Source organism: Leguminivora glycinivorella, chromosome 1 (assembly GCF_023078275.1).
Source record: "Leguminivora glycinivorella isolate SPB_JAAS2020 chromosome 1, LegGlyc_1.1, whole genome shotgun sequence".
Taxonomy (NCBI): domain Eukaryota; kingdom Metazoa; phylum Arthropoda; class Insecta; order Lepidoptera; family Tortricidae; genus Leguminivora; species Leguminivora glycinivorella.
This window is the reverse complement of record NC_062971.1, coordinates 34,561,055-34,579,494: the sequence shown is the minus strand read 5'-3', so window position 1 is coordinate 34,579,494 and position 18,440 is coordinate 34,561,055. Positions and strand designations below refer to the sequence as shown.

The 18,440-nt window shown below is 42.4% G+C and overlaps 2 protein-coding genes across 4 annotated transcripts; one reads left to right on the top strand and one right to left on the bottom strand.

Moving 5' to 3' along the window:
- The first annotated feature begins 521 nt into the window (after positions 1-521).
- Positions 522-16,531, top strand: LOC125227473 (kelch-like protein 10). Of its 2 annotated transcripts, none has more exons than XM_048131802.1 (13): positions 522-578; positions 2,096-2,259; positions 2,751-3,002; positions 3,598-3,862; positions 4,329-4,493; positions 4,574-4,660; positions 4,726-4,872; positions 5,329-5,521; positions 5,944-6,089; positions 7,349-7,566; positions 8,168-8,348; positions 15,177-15,319; positions 16,087-16,531. In XM_048131802.1, exons 1-12 carry the CDS (start codon positions 537-539, stop codon positions 15,294-15,296), a joined length of 1,980 nt encoding a protein of 659 aa, XP_047987759.1. In that variant the 5' UTR covers positions 522-536; the 3' UTR covers positions 15,297-15,319; positions 16,087-16,531. The 2 variants fall into 2 exon arrangements, with proteins under 2 accessions (XP_047987759.1, XP_047987767.1); XM_048131810.1 differs by lacking the exon at positions 522-578 and adding an exon at positions 600-817 and having other exon boundaries at positions 16,087-16,529.
- Positions 16,532-16,653: 122 nt separating this feature from the next.
- Positions 16,654-18,319, bottom strand: LOC125227490 (mitochondrial basic amino acids transporter-like). 2 transcript variants are annotated; one of them, XM_048131829.1, is made up of 4 exons: positions 18,136-18,319; positions 17,788-17,859; positions 16,918-17,687; positions 16,654-16,881 (listed from the first exon to the last, which is right to left on the bottom strand). In XM_048131829.1, exons 2-4 carry the CDS (start codon positions 17,819-17,821, stop codon positions 16,828-16,830), a joined length of 858 nt encoding a protein of 285 aa, XP_047987786.1. In that variant the 5' UTR covers positions 17,822-17,859; positions 18,136-18,319; the 3' UTR covers positions 16,654-16,827. The 2 variants fall into 2 exon arrangements, with proteins under 2 accessions (XP_047987786.1, XP_047987777.1); XM_048131820.1 differs by having other exon boundaries at positions 16,654-17,687; positions 18,136-18,318.
- Positions 18,320-18,440: the final 121 nt, after the last annotated feature.

Here is an 18,440-nt window from a genome sequence, read left to right as displayed (position 1 = left end):
TTCTCCTTTCATTTCATTTTCAATCAAAAATCTTACAACTAAATTAACAAAACTAGTTTTCTCTGAGCCTTTGACTTTATTGCACTATTTTTTAAATTCTTATTACAGTTGTAAGTCGAGATATGACAATGTTTCCCTAATTTAAATTGTTTTTATTATAAATCTTTAATTCAGTTTCTGTAGTAATTTTAATCCGCTATATGAGCCATGCCTCTTAAAATAAATAAATTAATAATTTACGAAAAATATAAATATAACTACCTAGGGTACCTAGTGCAAACGCGTTTCCACATAAACCAATATATTGCATATACTTAACTATACAGGCGACACTAGGAATATGGAAACGTGTACCCTTTATTTATTCATTTAAATAATTTATTTTAAAATATTACATTAGATTTCCTCGTAGTATTTCAAAATAATTGTTGTAATCCAACCTCAAACTAGGTCCGAGCCGGTACAAAAACAAGCGAAGGCCTTTACCTAACTTAAAACTATAAACACTTTTGATTTCAGCAAGGCGACTGCTGAAAATGAAAATACTGTTATCTAGTAATGTCAACTGGAAAAAAAAGGTGTGACATGTTTGTCATTCATATATCATTTTTTTGCTAACCTAAAATGTTTATTCAAATGACTTGATTTGCTATTTTGGATTCTTTTTTACGGTTACTTTTATAAAATTACGAGCTAAATCCCGTTAGTGTCGCGAGACGTCCCGCTTTACGTTTGCGAATAGTTGATGCGTGACAATTTATTATGATGATGACTTTGCGGTAGTCTTCTTACAATGGATAACGACCCGAACAACACTGTAAGTAGTACGGTTACTAGGGCTCGAGCGAACGCTTAGCGGAGCAGACTCGTCAGAAGAACTCTCGTCTATCGCCCGCTGGCATATGCCTACTGGATGTGTTTATATTTTCAAATTGTGTTGTTGGACGCGGCTATCAACAAGACTTGTTTTTGAGCAAAATGTTTTCTATACGAATGATTACATTTCGCCTATTAATAACATCGCTTTAAATCGTTACGATTAATCAGCTACTTTGTACATGATTGATGATATGTTATTGTTAACTTGTTTAATTTTCCATGTCTCTATAATTAACTGTCTTGTCACCTTTTCTGTAATCAACAGAGGATGATACAAGTGTATAATTGCATTACGAGTTGTTACTTTCTTAGGTACTTGCTAATTAGTTATTTACCTACTTAATTAGCTTTTGTCAATAAATATTAATGCCTAACATCGCTAGTTGATAACAAACTTATAGTCAAGTCCTTAGCAAACACACTTACCGGGAAAATTAATAAGAAAGTTCTTTTATGCGGTACCTAAAGCGAACGTAATCTTTTAGATTAAGTATTTAAATAAATTCGATGATATTAATTTCAATATGTTTGGTAGGTACCTAACTCCATACTAACCATCTCTTGCTCGTAGCTTAGTAGATATTTTGAAGAGTGGAACTGGTCAACTGTTTGTGTCGTGGTCAACTTGGATGAAATAAATGTGGACCTTGCTAGCCGTGGTCACTTGGTCAGACGTCGGAAACGCCTGCAGTTTTTTTACTGCAACAATCTTATTGATATTTATAATGATAGGTACCTATAACTGAAACGGGCTTTAATTTCATAACACATATTATTAAGTATGTTAATATACGTGACACTACTTTTGTGGTCACGTGCAAGCCTTGCAAGTCTGCTAGGATTGAATTTGAATGACGGATGTTTCCCGTGCTTGCGAGGCTGCTAAGTCATTGTAGACCCAGCTATTGACACAGTCATTTCATATCAGGTCCCGTAGCCGAATGGCATTTCTACGACGCGAAACGAAAGCGAAACGCCGCGAAAGGTGGTCTGGCTGTGGCGCCAATACGCAAGAGCGATAGAGATAGATATCTACGAGCGTTTCGTTTCGTGAGCGTTTGTACCTACATTCGGTTACGCACGCAGGTATGCATTATGTGCAAGTATGACTAATTTCTGTCGAACCGACGGCGGGTCGCGAGACGGGCCGGTGCATGTCGGTGGCGGCCATACAGGTGGCCCCGGCTGTGTGTGTATAACATAAGCGTGTCCACAGACGGCGGGTCGCGAGACGGGCCGGTGCATGTCGGTGGCGGCGATGCAGGCGCTGCACCGGCTGCGCGAGTGCCGGCTGTTGTGCGACGCGATCGTGCGCGCCGACGACGGCGCCGCTTTCCCCGTCCACCGCGCCATATTGTCAGCCTGCAGTCCCTACTTCCTGTAAGTGACTCAATCTGTGGCCCATTTCTCAAAACTGAAAGTTACAAGTTACAATCGGAAGTCTCTTTGCAACTTGTCATATTAGACATTGACAACCACTTGTAACTTGTAGCTTCGAGAAATGGGCCCCTGTTTGTGCTAACACATGACCGCAACGCATCTAGGTCATCCACATACTATCCTGTAAGTGAGAGTGCGAAATAGTTATTTCTTGCTCTCACTTACCTATGTGAAAGATCGTGGTGCGATGCGGTCGTGTGTTAGCTACTTTTATTTAATATGAGTTGTAAGACTGCCACGTGTATAGGAACTGCAAATGGTAATGGTAATATTAATTGCCTGTAGAATTTAAACTACAATAAGTGTTCAAAGATTTTTCCTACTTTTTCTCAAATTGCACTACCGCTGTAATGTTCCGTTTCTACGGCAGGCTGTGCAAAGCTGGGTTTGGTATAAGCACTAGAATCAATATTAAATTTTGATATCAACAGGGCTCTGTTCACGACGACGCTACACTCCCGCGAGCAGAGCGATGTCCTGATCTCTGGCGTCCGCTCCGAGATCCTGCTCCTCCTCATCGAGTACGCCTATCTCCGACGCATCGACGTCACTGATGCCAATGTCCACGAACTGCTGATGACTGCGGACTTCCTAGCGTTCCTTGGGGTGCTGCAGATATGCTGCGACCATCTACGCACTTCGCTCAATCCTAGGAATTGCCTTGGGATCATGACGTTTGCTAGGTGAGTGACATCAGTCTCAGCCCCGACACCCTTAACCTAAATGAGTCCTTCTACCTTTGGCACATCGACGTTATCGATGCCAACGTCCACGAGCTCCTCATGACTGCGGACTTTTTTGAGTTTCTTGGGGTGCTGCAGATATGCTGTGACCATCTACATCATCCTCCTTGCATTATCCCGGCATTTTTCACTGCTCATGTGAGCCTAGGGTCCGCTGTGACCATCTACGCACTTCGCTTAATCCTAAGAAGTGGATAGTTAGTAGGCTACTTATATTACACTTCCTACCAAGTACCCCCATCAGCAATGTCAAAAAAAATCAAAAACATTTATTCAGTAAGTACCTAGGCCACAGGGGCACTTTTACATGTCAAAATTATAATAAATAATATGGATTCAACAAAATTAAAAAGCTACTTTAAATTAAAAATTAAACATGGTGAAAAACAAATACAAACTGAAAAACAAATTAAAAAAAACAACAAATATAACTTTAGAGTTGTAAAAGACTGTCATCGTTCGTGAACTTCTCATGAATTGGCTTATTTCAAATGTGACGCCGTGGTAACTAATTTTGTTTTATTCTGGTTCTCAGGCGAGTGTTCTGCTACAAACTGGAAGCCGACGCCCGTCGGTACCTCCTCCGCTACTTCGTGACCGTGTCAGCGCAGAGCGACGAGTTCCTGCACCTGCCGCTCGAGGAGCTCAACTCCATCATCCTGGAGGACGAGCTGAACGTGAAGAGCGAGGAGGCGGTGTGGGAGGCCGTGCTGCGCTGGGTCAACTACGAGCCGGACGTGCGTTGGCAGCACACCGTCAAATTGATGGGCAGTATAAGACTTGGATTACTTGATACTCAAGTGAGTATTTTTTTGATGACAGAAGAGCTTAACATTACTTGTCCTCGTGGATTATGAATTCAGGATGTGCTTTTTGATAATGGTCCTTTTTTGTTGCTACCGGATATTTGCAGCCATTACATACTCTATCAGAAATTGACACAAATTATACTTGTTTTCGGGTACTGACAATGCCCGGTCCGAACTGAAGGCACAGTATAATAATGAGTAATATCGTACAGTATGGCCACTTCCGCTCCCCGCTGAAAGTGCCGCCCACCCTCTCTCGGTTACCTCACCGTTACCGCCTGTCAAAAACGCAAACAGTCGACCTGTCATATATTTCACTCATACAAGCATAGTACGCGTTCACGTACACGAGCTTAGACTGTGTGCTAGGAACGCGCCTCTTTCCGAGGTGTGCCGAAGGCATCATGTACGAGTACTTACTATTTACTGATTACTCACTGGTAAATTTTTCTTACAGTTTTTCTTGGAGAACGTCAAAGACCACCCATACGTGACCGGCAACGAGGGCTCGCGACCCATCATCATAGAGACTCTAAAGTTCCTCTACGACCTGGAGATGATAGCCCAGCGAGACGGAGAGGTCGCAACGCCCGAGATCGCTCGCCCCAGAGTACCCCACGAAGTAAGGATTTCGCGTTTTAGTCGAACATGATCATTTTCGCGACTGATTGAAGTGAGAACTTTGTTTCCTAATTTTTAAAGGTATTGTTTGCCATTGGAGGGTGGAGCGGTGGTTCACCGACGGCGTTTATAGAAACTTACGACACCCGCGCGGATCGTTGGATAAAGGTAATCGTGGCTTGAAATTCTTTAAATACTTTTAAACCAGATGACAAGAACGGGCTGTGTTTCAGGTAGAAGAGGTGGACCCAGCGGGTCCCCGCGCGTACCACGGGACTGCGGTGTTGGGATACTGCATTTATGTCATTGGAGGATTTGATGGGATGGACTATTTTAACTCGTGCAGATGCTTTGATGCTGTTACTAAGACCTGGCGTGAGGTGAGTGACTGAAAATAAGAACTGGTAAAAACCCAAGTTTGATGGGGTCTGAATAAGAAAATAACACTTCATAAAGACGGCAAAGACAGACTTCGGATTCTTTTTTATACTACGTCGGTAGCAAACAAGTATGCGGTCCGCCTGATGGAAAGCGGTCACCGTAACCTATGGACGCCTGCAACTCAAGGACTGTCACATGCGCGTTGCCAACCAATTAAAAACATATATACTCTTTTTTGCTGCATTCTATCATCAATATCAGATCCTAGTGCTTTTAATCATGGAATCATATCCTACCGACTGCGCCATGTATTATTCTTCAAAAAAACTATGTACGAATTTGACTTCCTTTTTAGTTCAGGGTGCATTTTGGAACGAAAAGCTATCAATACTTAGTCAATATTTCCACTCTTCCGCACAATCATTTTGTCCAATTTTTACTTCCTAATGTACCAGGTGGCACCAATGAACGCTCGTCGCTGCTACGTTTCCGTGGCTGTGCTCGGAGAGACGATCTACGCGATGGGTGGTTACGATGGTCACCACCGCCAGAATACGGCGGAGCGCTTCAACCATCGCACTAACCAGTGGTCGCTGGTGGCCCCGATGAACGCTCAGAGGTCGGATGCCAGCGCCGCTGCTTTGGACAGTAAGTTGTAGATTTTCTCTGATATGTTGGAATGAGTCTGTGGCCAAGTAGAGAAACTGTTCTACATACGTAATTAGTGGTTACGATGGTCGATTGATCACCATTGTCAGAACACGCCAGAGCGCTTCAACCAACGCACCAACCAGTGGTCGCTGGTGGCTCCGATGATCGCCCAGCGGCTGGATGCCAGCGCCACTGCTCTGCACAGTAAGTTGTCGTATATTTAAACTGAGTAGGAGAAGTTTCTGTGCTCGTGCTTGGGAAGACGATCTGCGTAATGAGCGGTTCTAGCGGTTTCAACATTTTCTCCTAAAAATCGTGAGAATCATAGTGGCAAGAAAATTTAATGACCCTCCTAACTCTGCAACGGATACCAGAATTTCACTATTATGTGGCTTAGATCATGAACGTTGGCTCCACAGACAAAATCTACATAACCGGAGGCTTCAACGGGCAGGAGTGCATGAACACCGTAGAAGTTTACGATCCGGACACCAATCAGTGGACGAACCTGGCTCCTATGCGCTCGCGTCGCTCTGGCGTCTCATGCATCGCGTACCACAATAAGGTTCATTAGAACTATGTATTTTTTCCCCTCACTAGCTCGGAAACACGTGTTTTGTCCTTTAATAACAGCGGGTAAAAACGCATTTTATCCACTAGTGGGTAAAGTAATTTGACCTTGAATAAAGTCAAATTAACTGCTTTAAAATTGATAAATGTAGGTGAATCTAGTAATAAAGATGATTTACCACCTGTGGAACTACTGGAAGCAGTGATCAACGCATTTTTTGTGTTGTAGTTTCCTCGCTATAGTGAGGGGAAAAGTTTTGTGTTACACTCGGGTGCAAATGTATTTTACTTCTCGTGTCTTAAAAAACTCGCAAGTTCAGGATTCTATTCTTGAACCACTCGCTTCGCTCGTGGTTCAACTATAGAATCCTTTCACTTGCTCGTTTTTAAATTCCACACTCGGCGTTAAAATACAACTTTGCCCCCTTGTATAACAATAGTTATTTGTTATACAAGGGGGCAAAGATGTATTTTAACGCCGAGTGTGGAATTGAAAAACGAGCAAGTGAAAGGATTCTTTAGTTGAACCACGAGCGAAGCGAGTGGTTCGAGAATAGAATCCTGAACTTGCGAGTTTTTTAACACACGAAGTAAAATACATTTGCACCCGAGTGTAACACAAAACTTTTCCCCTCACTATAGCGAGGAAACTACAACGCAAAAAATGCGTTTATCACTGCTTCCAGTAGTTCCACAGGTGGTAAATCATCTTTATTACTAGATTCACCTACTTTTATCAATTTTAAAGCAGTTAATTTCACTTTATTCAAGGTCAAATTACTTTACCCACTAGTGGATAAAATGCGTTTTTACCCGCTGGTATTAAAGGACAAAACACGTGTTTCCGAGCTAGTGAGGGGAAAATAACTATTTTCATACTATTCTGAACTGTCAACCCATGCATCAGAATAACAGCGCCCTCCTGACAATAGTAATTTATTCTGGTCAGGCTTTAGTTCCATGAATATGGCATCTTAGGCCACTGACAGGAAAGAGTGAATGGCGAAGTCTGCGTCGGAGGCCAAGGTCGCAGAACCAGCGAAGTAAGTAAGTAAGGCCACTCACACACACTGATAAAGGCATCGAAAGTCAATGGTAGGGTCACCATGTAATGTGAAACCGGTATGTTTTCTGGATGATACTATGAAAATGACTGAATTGTAATATTTTCTTGCACACTGGAGTGATTCCAATCAGAACACCCACAAATATACACTAAAGCTAAAAATTTCTAACATAAACTTCGCCTTTCAGATATACGTAATCGGCGGCTTCAACGGTATATCGCGCATGTGCAGCGGTGAGGTGTACGACCCGGGCACGAACACGTGGTCGCCCGTGCCCGACATGTACAACCCTCGCAGCAACTTCGCCATCGAGGTCATTGACGACATGATCTTCGCCATTGGGGGATTCAACGGCGTCACTACGATTTACCACGTGGAGTGCTATGACGAGAGGACCAATGAGTGGTAAGAGTTTCACTGCCTTTGCCACAATCCTCGCAGTAACTTAGCCATCGAGGTAATTGACGACATGATCTTCGCCATTGGGGCCATTCAACGGCGTCACTACGATTTACCATGGGGAGTGCTATGACGAGAGGACCAATGAATGTTAAGTTTTCGGTCACCTTTATCCAACATGTTGGTACAACCCTCGCAGCAACTGCGCTATCGAGGTCATTGACGACATGATCTTCGCCATTGGGGGATAACGACGTCACTAGATACTACGAGAGAACTAATGAGTGGTTAGTGTTCCATTTGTCTTTAACACAATTCTCGAGCCAATTTCGCCATCAAGGTCATTGATGATATGATCTTTGCCATTGGGGGATTCAACGGCGTCACTGCGATTTACCATGTGGAGTGCTATGATGAAAGGATCAATGAGTGATAAGAATTCCATTACCTTTGCCACAACCCTCGCCATGGTTCGTGGGAGAATTGCTACGTAGGTAACGTGTTGTCGGTAAAGGGAACTAAGGATTCCTTCAATTCGTTCTTTTCAATGAAAATGTAGATTATTCTTTACCAGTTAATTATGACTATTATCGTTATTGTCCACCAGGTACGAAGCGACAGACATGAACATCTACCGCTCAGCGCTGTCAGCGTGCGTGATCATGGGGCTGCCCAACGTGTACGACTACATCCACAAGCACCGCGAGCGGCTGATGGAGGAGAAACGGCAGAAGATCCTGCTCTCAGAGACCGCTCGTCATGGGCAATTGCGTTCCGCACTTCCTGATGTAAGCTTAGCTTCTTAAATACTTATCAAATATTTTAACGGGGTTCTCTTCGGTTTGTAACTCTTCATCCTGAAGCAGTTAAGGGGAATCTGTTGAAAATTTTCAGTAACTTCGAGTATCTTGCAGTGATACAAGGGATCATCTCAGATTGCGACGCTTCGTTTACTGGTTACTTCGGGGTATTTAGATTACTCATAGTCATCCTCCTTGCGTTATCCCCGCATTTGCCACGGCGGCTCATGGGAGCCTGGGGTCCGCTTTTGACAACTATCCCCAGATTATCTGGTACAAAGAATAGGATCATTTTCTATCCTGAATGATCATGAGGCTGTTCAACGTGTACGTTAACATCCACAAGTACCGCGAGCGGCTGATGCAGGAAAAACGGCAGAAGATCCTGCTCTCTGAGACTGCTCGTCATGGGCAACTGCGCTTCGCACTTCCTGATGTAAGCTTAGATCATTTATAAGGGTTACATGGGGGTTGTCCCTCCAGTTTATCAAAGCAAAGTAAGAATCTTTCAGGGGCTAGGTTCTTTGAGTGACACGACAAATTATCTAGATTGTGGGACACCTTTCTACTGGATACTATTGGATGGAAGAGAAACGGTAAAAGATCCTGCTCTCCAAGACCTAGCCAAAGACACCTGAAGCTCCATTAACTTCGTTCAGAAGCTAATATCAACTTATATAGTATATTTGTTGCATGAAGAAGGTGACTATCTCTGATTCCTGGGTGATTATAGGTCAACACTACATCCACTAACGCTATCTCTAACGCCCGTTCACCTGATAAGAAATACATATAAACAACAACATGATGAATTCACGTTTCAGCGGGGCATTAGGGCGTCCGCTAACCGGAGTAACTTGGTATGAATTAGCAACGCTATCAGCCGGCCTAGCCGAAATGACAATCGTTGTTGCTAGACGCCGATGGAAACGCAGTTTGACTCTGTCGCACAACTACGGAAGAGCGATAGAGACAACGAGCTACGATATCGATATTGTCGTAATCGTTTGTGCATTTGGCTACGTACCCTGGTGTAGATGCGAGCGACGGATTTTAGTTTTTACCCTTACAAAAGCGGACACCGTGTTTTATGACACCCGCTTGCATGCGCCCGCGCAAAAAACAAGCGAATTCTCACAGTGCTCTGAGGCGTATAATTGATACTGGTAGCACAGTATACAAGGTGTTTCCGGTAACACTCAAAACCTCAGACACCCCAACTGATTTTTATTTTTTTAAACTCATCTAGAGTATTCATCGTTTAATCTGATGGTTACTTTTTTTTAAATTGTATTTTTTTATTTTCTGGACAGTTCTACTTTACTTTTAGCTCTACCTCAATTAAATAATTGCTAACTTCCACCATAAACCATAAAACTATTTATTTGTGTACGTTACTGCAACGACATAAGGTTTACCAATAGACAGCTAAGATGTCACTGTAAAACACTTTAAAGCTTTGTCACAGTAAACTTCAAATTGGACAGATAATCGCAGTAAGCAAATTTAAACCCAATATTCAAAATGACAAGGTTGTAATTAAGTACGAGTTCAATTTGTTATGACTTATGATAAACATTACGATTAAACTGACAAACAACGTCAAACTCGTAGCGGAAAAAATAATCGTCCAAGTAACCAGCCAGTATTAATACCCCTAAATACTGAAAAAGGTAAACAACCTCTAGCAATGCGATATACACAATGTTGTATTACGAATACAATAGAATAGGCACGTAAAAAATAACTAATAATACAAATATAAATAAAAATATTACCCCCATCAAGATATAGCTCAATCGATTCTACTCTCGATTCTGAACAAACTGTTTTCAGGTTTTTAGTGTTAAGTAAAACACGGTGTATAATATATGTAGAGTAACTATCGTACTGATAGTTTGGACAACTAAAGCCAGTAGACCCTGGAAAAGTAAGTGCGTTTTCACATTATCGGATCCGATATCGGATGTCAGAAGGATTTCAAATGCAAAATTAAAGATGGCGGCTTAAAAGAAGGGATATCGGTCCTACAACTACATCCGATATCGGATCGGATAATGTGAAAACGCACTAAGGCCTAGCAAGAGAAGACTACAAGAGCAACTTATAGGCCGTTTTTGTATAAGATGCAAGGCAAACGAGCAGACAGGTCGACTTATTGTAAGCGATTACTGCTCCACATGGACACTCGAAACACTAGGATTGGATTCTAGGGTTGAATGACTCCGCTGATTTAGCCTAAGCATTTATCGGATAATTATATCGTCAATCAAAAGAGTACGCTTGCAACCTTGCTAATTAATTTCATTATCTTTATATCATATTTATAGGCATATTTACAGGCACCTATAGACCATATACACCCTGTTTTTATTAAATTCCGTTAACTTTAAGGAAAGGTTCTTGAGATCAAATGCTTACGATTAATTTGTCTAAGAAACTAACGTCTTAACTCTTACGGTTATCGAGTTATTAAAAAAATAAAGATGTGACTGAACACGTGTCTGAGAGCCTTTACCAATTTCTAATGTTATTTGTTTTGACATGTGCCGTCAATCACTTGACACTAACTTGAATGTTATTCTGAAGGGTCTCTCACACTAATAAATTCATTTATTATGTATGAAAGTGTTGAAAAAAAATTTTTTTGCGAATTTAACTAAAACTGATATACACGGTGGTTCCTGGGTGGCTAGCCGAATGGCACATTCGCTCACGAAACGCTCACGAAACGAAGCGCTAGTAGATATCTATCTCTATCGCGCTTGCGTATTGGCGCGACAGAGCCAGCGGCGTATCGCTTTCGTTTGGCGTCGGAAAAATGCCATTCGGCTACGGGGCCTGACAATGAACCTAAGCTACGAGTTGAATTTAACGGAAAACAAAAAAAAACACGGTGTATAATCGAAAAGCAGTCCTTACTGGACTGCGGTTGGAGCGATCACATGTGACGGGGGCGTAGATCGGCGGATTCGTCTATCGATAAACTATCGTGATGTGCGGTTTTTGTTCGCCCTGTACAGTCACACCTCGGACACTGGCGATCAAATATATGGAAGAGGCGTGTTCCTAGCACACAGTCTAAGCTCGTGTAGGTGAATGTGTACTATGATTGTATGAGTGAAATATGACAGGTCGACTGTTCGCTTTTTTGATAGGCGGTCTTCTTCTTCCTGCCACATTCCCATTTTCAATTGGGGTCGGGACCGACACAACCGAGAGCGGCACTTTCAGATGAGAGCGGGTATGGCCATACTGTACGATAGTACTCCTTATTACACTGTGGTACAGTCATCAACACAAATAATCTGAAGTCGCTTTATAATTAAGCGTCAAGTCAGAGGGGAGCGCTAAATTCGAACATAGTCTAAGGGGCGCGAAATTCCTTTTTTCCCCTCCTAATAAAAAGTCTAGATCCGATGCAGGTTGCATTTATAGACTGTATCCATACTAATATCTCAGTATAATTAAGAGTACTATCGTACATAGCCACACCCGCTCCCAACTGAAAGTGCCGCCCGCCCCCTCTCGGTTACCTCACAGTTACCGCCTGTCAAAAAAGCGAACAGTCGACCTGTCATATTTCACTCATACAATCTCATAGTACATGTATTCACCTACACGAGCTTAGACTGTGTGCTAGGAACGCGCCCCTTCATATATTTGATCGCCAGTGTCCGAGTTGTGCTAATATTATAAATGGGAAAGTGTGTGTGTATGTTTGTTTGTTCGTCTTTCACGGAAAAACGGAGCGACGAATTGACATGGTTTTTAAGTGGAGATAGTTGAAGGGATGGAGAGTGACATAGGCTACTTTTTGTCTCTTTCTAACTCGAGCGAAGCTGCGGGCAAAAGCTAGTATACTATATGCTTGAAAGTAAAGCAAGGTTAATTTAATTTATTACTTGGATACTTATATACTGAACGTAATATAGTAGAGTTCACCGCTTGCGCAGCTGACTGTACTCCATTGCGGGTGCGATCACGCTCTCGGGTCTGTTTGCGCGCGTGAAAAATTATCGATTTCTTGCAGAGTCGTATTTAACCTTATCTTTGTGTAATCATATTAAAAGCAACCCGGCTCTATGAGATAATACCATAAATGCGCGTGATCAGGAAGTATGCCCAGGTTGCCTAAGATATATCATTCTTTGACAAAAAAAAAAAAAAGTTATCTCTTTCTGCATGCTGGTTTCTGATAAACTTTAGATTTTACATATAACAATTAAATGTTTTTACTTTATACACAGTAACGTTTTAGTGGGTCCACATGAGATTGCAATGTACGATTTGTATGATGAATTCAAATACCTACTCTTTTTATCTGTTTGGCCCATATTCGGCTTGCTATCAGGGTACTTTATGATTAATTTTCAATAAAGACCTTTTTAATAAATGTTCATGGGTCATGGCAGATGCAAATGGGGATGGAATGAAAGTCCGTTATGTGACTGCGGCCTTGAAGATCAAACTACCCAGCACATAGTCGAACGATACCCTAAGAGACCTTTCCAAGGCAGCCCGGTGGATCTCTACACCAATTTGACAGCTGATGCGATCGGTTGGTTGCGTAACCTGGATGTCGACTTATAATATAATATTACCTAATTGTCTACAAGTATACGCAATAATACGCTTAAATAAATAATAAAGAAATGTTCAACAGGAGTTCCCAAATTTTTTTAACACGCCTCCCTGTTGCCTAAAAGGAAATGTCCACGCCCCCCACCCCTGTGACAAGTGGACACATCACACATTACTGGACTATTAGTTGTCCACTTGTCCACCACTTCTTGTTGTAACCTACCCCCACAGCAGAGACAAAATACTAAGCTTAATCCGCTTATAATTTGCTTAGGTACTTAGGACATGTTACGTAACTTCTTAATTGTGCATCTAATGGGAAATAAATAAACACTATCGAATAAACCAATATGTACCTTAATAAAAGTTCATCGTCATAATACTAACAACATTATGACGAAATAATTATCACTGTATTGAAGTGTATTGTGTACCAACTTTAGGGTCTAATTCACGAGTTTTCATTTGACGCATTAAAATTAGATTGAAACCATATTGATGTTGACTGATCATCGTGTCTAGCCAAGATGGTAGTAATTACATCGAAAACGCTTTGACTGTTCATTGTATCCAAACTGCCAATCGCTGCGACCAATGTTTCAGTTGCACTAACGGTAGGGTAGGGGTAGAGTGGCAAAAAGAGTGAGAGAACTTAGATGTTTACCTACGCTACGCGAGTAGCTAATACCACAGTATAATAAAGAGTACTATCGTACAGTATAGCCACTCCCACTCCCCGCTGAAAGTGCCGCCCACCCCCTCTCGGTTACCTCACAGTTACCGCCTGTCACAAACGCGAACAGTCGACTTGTCATATCTGACTCATAAAAGCATGGTACCCGTTCACCTACACGAGCTGAGACTGTCTGCTAGGAACGCGCCTCGTTCATATATTTGATCGCCAGTGTCCACGATGTGCTAATACGGAGGGTAACTAATTGGCTGCAGTTGGTATATTAAAATGGAAAGGAGCCCCCCTTTCGAATTTGGGTATTCTACTTTAATATATACTAGTGTTATTAATAGATTTATCGAAAAAAAAAAATGTCCATTAAAGAACAACTCAGTTAAAAGATATTGCGAAAAAATCTTTAAAATCGACGTTCCGCTCTCGACTGTTTCCTCCTTCAAAACTTAATCAATCGTAACGAAATTTGAGAATCTGAATAACAATGAAGTAATCTGTGTCGAACCGTTTAGTTTTTTTGGCTAAGTAATTGTTACCAATCCTGAGTATCACACCTTTTTTGCGCCATATGAAAAAGGCCGTTTTTAGAATTTTTTTATTGGGTCTAGTGTCTTACCGTTACTGTCTTACCGTTTTTTGATATTAAAAATAAAAATATCAAAGAAGCACAACGGTCCGAAACAGATAAAAATAATAATAATCTGTGTTTGAAAAAAATCATTGCCCTATCTTCAAAAGCCAGGGAGGAATTAGTCGAGAGCGTTTGTGTGAAGAATTGACCCCTCCTGTATCGTCTTAATTTGATTTTCTATGAGTGGGTAAATGTAGGTATATTGATTTGAGTTGTTTTAATAGTTTTGCTATCCTAATACTGGCGTGCTAGTTTTAACCTGACCTCTGAACCGAGATATATATCAATAACAATAACATTTTTTTGCGACAAATTGACGTCACCACGAACTAACATAAACCGAATAATAATAATAATGACGTGCATGCTCATATCGACAAGGTGTCTAATCAAAAATGTGTCAAATAATAGATTCGTACTATCCACATATAAACATTGACATATTATTCACGGACAGGTGCCATCTTTAACATTTGCCTTTGACATCTTTCCTGCATCCAATATAGGGTCGGATAATGTGAAAATTACATATGTCATATACATAATACCGTATCTACCATCTACCATCAAGCAAACGTATCTACTCGTACTTAGCATGTCAAATGAACTCAGTAAAATCCACGGAGTTGTCCGTCTTTAATCGCAGCTTGCAGCTTTCGTGCGTCAATTTTTATATGTTGAAGTCAACAAAAACATTAAAAATGCCTCGTTACGTTATATTTAATTGCAACAACACAAACATTATGAACACTCAGAGGCCTGAGACATATTTAAACTCACAGCAAGTAACAACTTCAGTACAAAATCTGACACGCTCGGCCCCCTATACAAATAGATGAACTTGTTTCTTCTATCTAAATCTAGTTCTGTGATGAAAACGCTCAGACATTTAATCCAGCATGATGGTCCCCAGGTCCACCTAATGGAAGACAACGACGACATGCTGGAGCAGCTCGGTCTGATGGAGAACCAGGCGAACGTGCCCATCCCCCCGCCGCCCCCGCCACCGCCGCAGCTGCAAGACCGCGAGTGACTGCCTCCCGATATCCGTACTTGGTAAGGAAATGTGGCCAATCACATCATGGGTAACGTTAACGGTCCTTTCTACCACACCTTACATCTAGTGCTCCGGGTCTTTGGCTTTACATGGAGCTCGGCCCACTGGACAGCCACCGCTCAGTTGTAAGAGCGATACCATCCTACCAAACTGCTACTACTGCTAGTACTGCTCATGTGAGTGGCTTAATGGACGCTCCGGGTCTTTGGCTCAAAGTGAAGCTCAGCCCCCTGCAGGCCTCCACCGCCACCCAGTCAACTGCAAGGCCGCGTGTGACTATACATGCCTCCCGGTATCCGTACTTGATAAAGATACCCCTTCTGCTACCAATTTTCTAACATGAACGCGAGTCAACACATCTCAGTACGACCTCCATGCTCCAGACTTGACTCTACACTCACTGTGTCAATTAATGGAGAGACCTTAAAATCAAAGCGGCCTTAGTTCTAGATCATGCTAAAGGCTCACGGTGAACCAGTCAGCAGTTAACGAAATTCAGTGCTCACAGTAGGTACCTACTTAGGCCCTTAGGAATACGTTATATCCGAATAACTTCTATAACTGTTGACTCTAGGTAATTACTTATACGCCCTAATTGGATGAAAGATGTTAACAGACAGCTAATTTCCGTGTTCGCGTCTCAGGATAACCCGAGTAACTGAGATCTCTGAAAACGAATACTTGTTTAAGATCTCTAGTTCATAATATATTGGACGATATAATACGATGTGAAAGAAATTGATACATCCCTATTTGTTTGTTGCAGGCTACTTACTACTGTTTGTTAATTGAAGATAAGCCGCCAGATCGTTACTATATTATAACACAAATAATATGAAACACTAAAAATATTACTAGAGTCAAGTTAATTATTACTTAAAATTACTATGTAACCGTACTTTATTTTTAACATTTACATTGGTTTTAGCAATTTTGGCTTATTTATAATGTTGTGATATTTTCATAATGTGAATCATTTCTGTACTATTGGAATATTTTTGGAATATTTTTTGATAGTTGTACCTACTTATTAAAATTTCGGACAAGTATTATATAATATTGCGAGGCTTAACAATTGTTTTATTTAAGTACTCATAAACATGATAAGTACGAGTATATGTACATAATTACTTTAATTTGTCGGCGGGAAGAATAGAATGATAAGCGAAAGAGGTAAATATTTCGGGATCTAGCAAGTGGAAATCTGTGATCTCTGTCTACCCCTCCGTAAACCATGCGTGACAATACATAGCTACCTACAGCTTAAGTTATAGGTATAGGATAAGTTTGTATTTAATATATCTATGTAGGTATATGATGTAAACTTCGTAACGGCTTTACAAAGTATTTATTATCATACCTACGTGTATCTAGTGTATCTACGGTGTTTTAATGTAAGTATAAAAATGCAATGCAATTAATAACATTTATAGATAACACTGTACAATCTCGACCTTCTCCGGTCATCACTCGCGTAAGGAAGGTTCGGAACTGGTTTCCATTAAGATCAGCAGTCGGCGCTCTCTTGACAAACGGCCTCGGTGATGACGGAGGAGGCGCAGAGCGAGTGCGCGGCGGCCACGGCACCGGCGGCCGGCTCGCCCGCCAGCGCCTGCTGCTGCCACATCCGCTCCGTCCACACCACGGCGGTGAAACACGCGCCGTTGCTGATGAATGCTCGCAGCGTCACCGCCCCCAGCCCGCGGCTCAGGCAGCGCCAGCCGTCCGACCGCACCGACTGCTTGAAGCAGTCCCATGCGCCCGCATACCGACCCACCACGTCCCCCTGCAGCCGCGACTTCACCACGTCAATAGGGTACAAAAACACCCACGACAGAGCCCCCGCCACTCCGCCGGCAGTGAACACCGTCATCACCGACCGATCGTCGCGCGTCATCAGCTCGTACGAGGTGAAGTAGATCGCGAATGCGGGGCAGTCGCGAGCGGCCGTTATCGTTAGTCCACGGAATAGACTGCGAATCCCGCCCGTTCGCACGATATGTCGAGCTCCCGCCCAAGCTCCTCCGGGCATACCGTCTCCTGGTCTTGAAAGTTGCTGTCGGGTTTTTACCAGCTCAACTGGTGCGCAGGCTAAACTCTGCATGAGTCCAGCGGCTGCACCGGCCGTTGCATGCGTTTTTAAAGAGTCAGGATCGGGCAGCGCTCTTCTAGTGTTGCCATATGCTCCAAAAACTATGGCATTTACCGCCGATACTCCGCCTAAGGGCGCCCACACTCCACGATACATTGTGGAAAGTGTTCCTCCTTTCAAGAGGGTTTTGGTGCATTCCAGCGCGCTTCCTCTGCCTGATTGCACGTGCACTTTTAGGGTGTCCAACGGATGACCGGCTATAATTCCAGCACAGCCTGCAAAGAACATGATCAAATTAAATTACAAGCGGAACTTCGACGTTTAGGTACCTATTGTGTTGTGCAAGGTTTTTATATATATGCAATTGTTGCTTACCTCCGATACATCCAGCCACAAAATCTAGCGCCATTGTAGTTAAGGATTTTAGTAAACCCTAGGACCCGACAGCTGGAAGAAAAATGCGACGGTAAATTATTGATTGGGTCGATGGAGTTAATTAAACTATTTTGACTATCGGTTTGTAAATTATTGCCATTCTGCCAAAAATGAGCCATAAGCATGCACGCATGTTATTAGGTTCAGGGGAGTTCGGGTAAGCTGGGTATCCACGAGTCAACTGTTAAAGAACTCATTTCCACAGCTCTCCGCTATCTTAATATAAACTTGGCAAATCGACCGAGCTAGCTGACCTTAGATAAATATAATGACAATAATAGGACTCACCTCCGGCGTTCAAATTAAATAATCGTAATGGGAATTGACGTTGTCTCCACTAGAAGTGATGCCAATGAACATTGTTGAGGTTAGTTACGGGAAAGGTGTGGGCCTGCGGTCCAGCCTCTCTCGCGCTCGTGTGGATACGTTGTGTGCTCGGGGTCCCGGCGTCCAGTGCGCCCGAGACGCTTCCACGACCACTATCTGCCTGGGGTCATCCTTATCTACTGAGGCCATTATGCGCCTTAAACAAAACATGGCTCTAGGCACAAGTGTCACTTCTACAGAGTCAATGGATAGCAATTGTTATCGAA

Bases quoted from the DNA above. Each gene is read 5' to 3' on its own strand.
- LOC125227473 (XM_048131802.1), top strand. From the start codon at position 537: ATGAAAATACTGTTATCTAGTAATGTCAACTGGAAAAAAAAG. The intron at 4,873-5,328 runs GTGAGTGACTGA...CTAATGTACCAG, and splicing joins TTACTAAGACCTGGCGTGAG to GTGGCACCAATGAACGCTCG. The intron at 6,090-7,348 runs GTTCATTAGAAC...TTCGCCTTTCAG, and splicing joins GCATCGCGTACCACAATAAG to ATATACGTAATCGGCGGCTT.
- LOC125227490 (XM_048131820.1), bottom strand. From the start codon at position 17,821: ATGGCGCTAGATTTTGTGGCTGGATGTATCGGAG. The intron at 17,688-17,787 runs GTAAGCAACAAT...TGTTCTTTGCAG, and splicing joins TGTGGCTGGATGTATCGGAG to GCTGTGCTGGAATTATAGCC.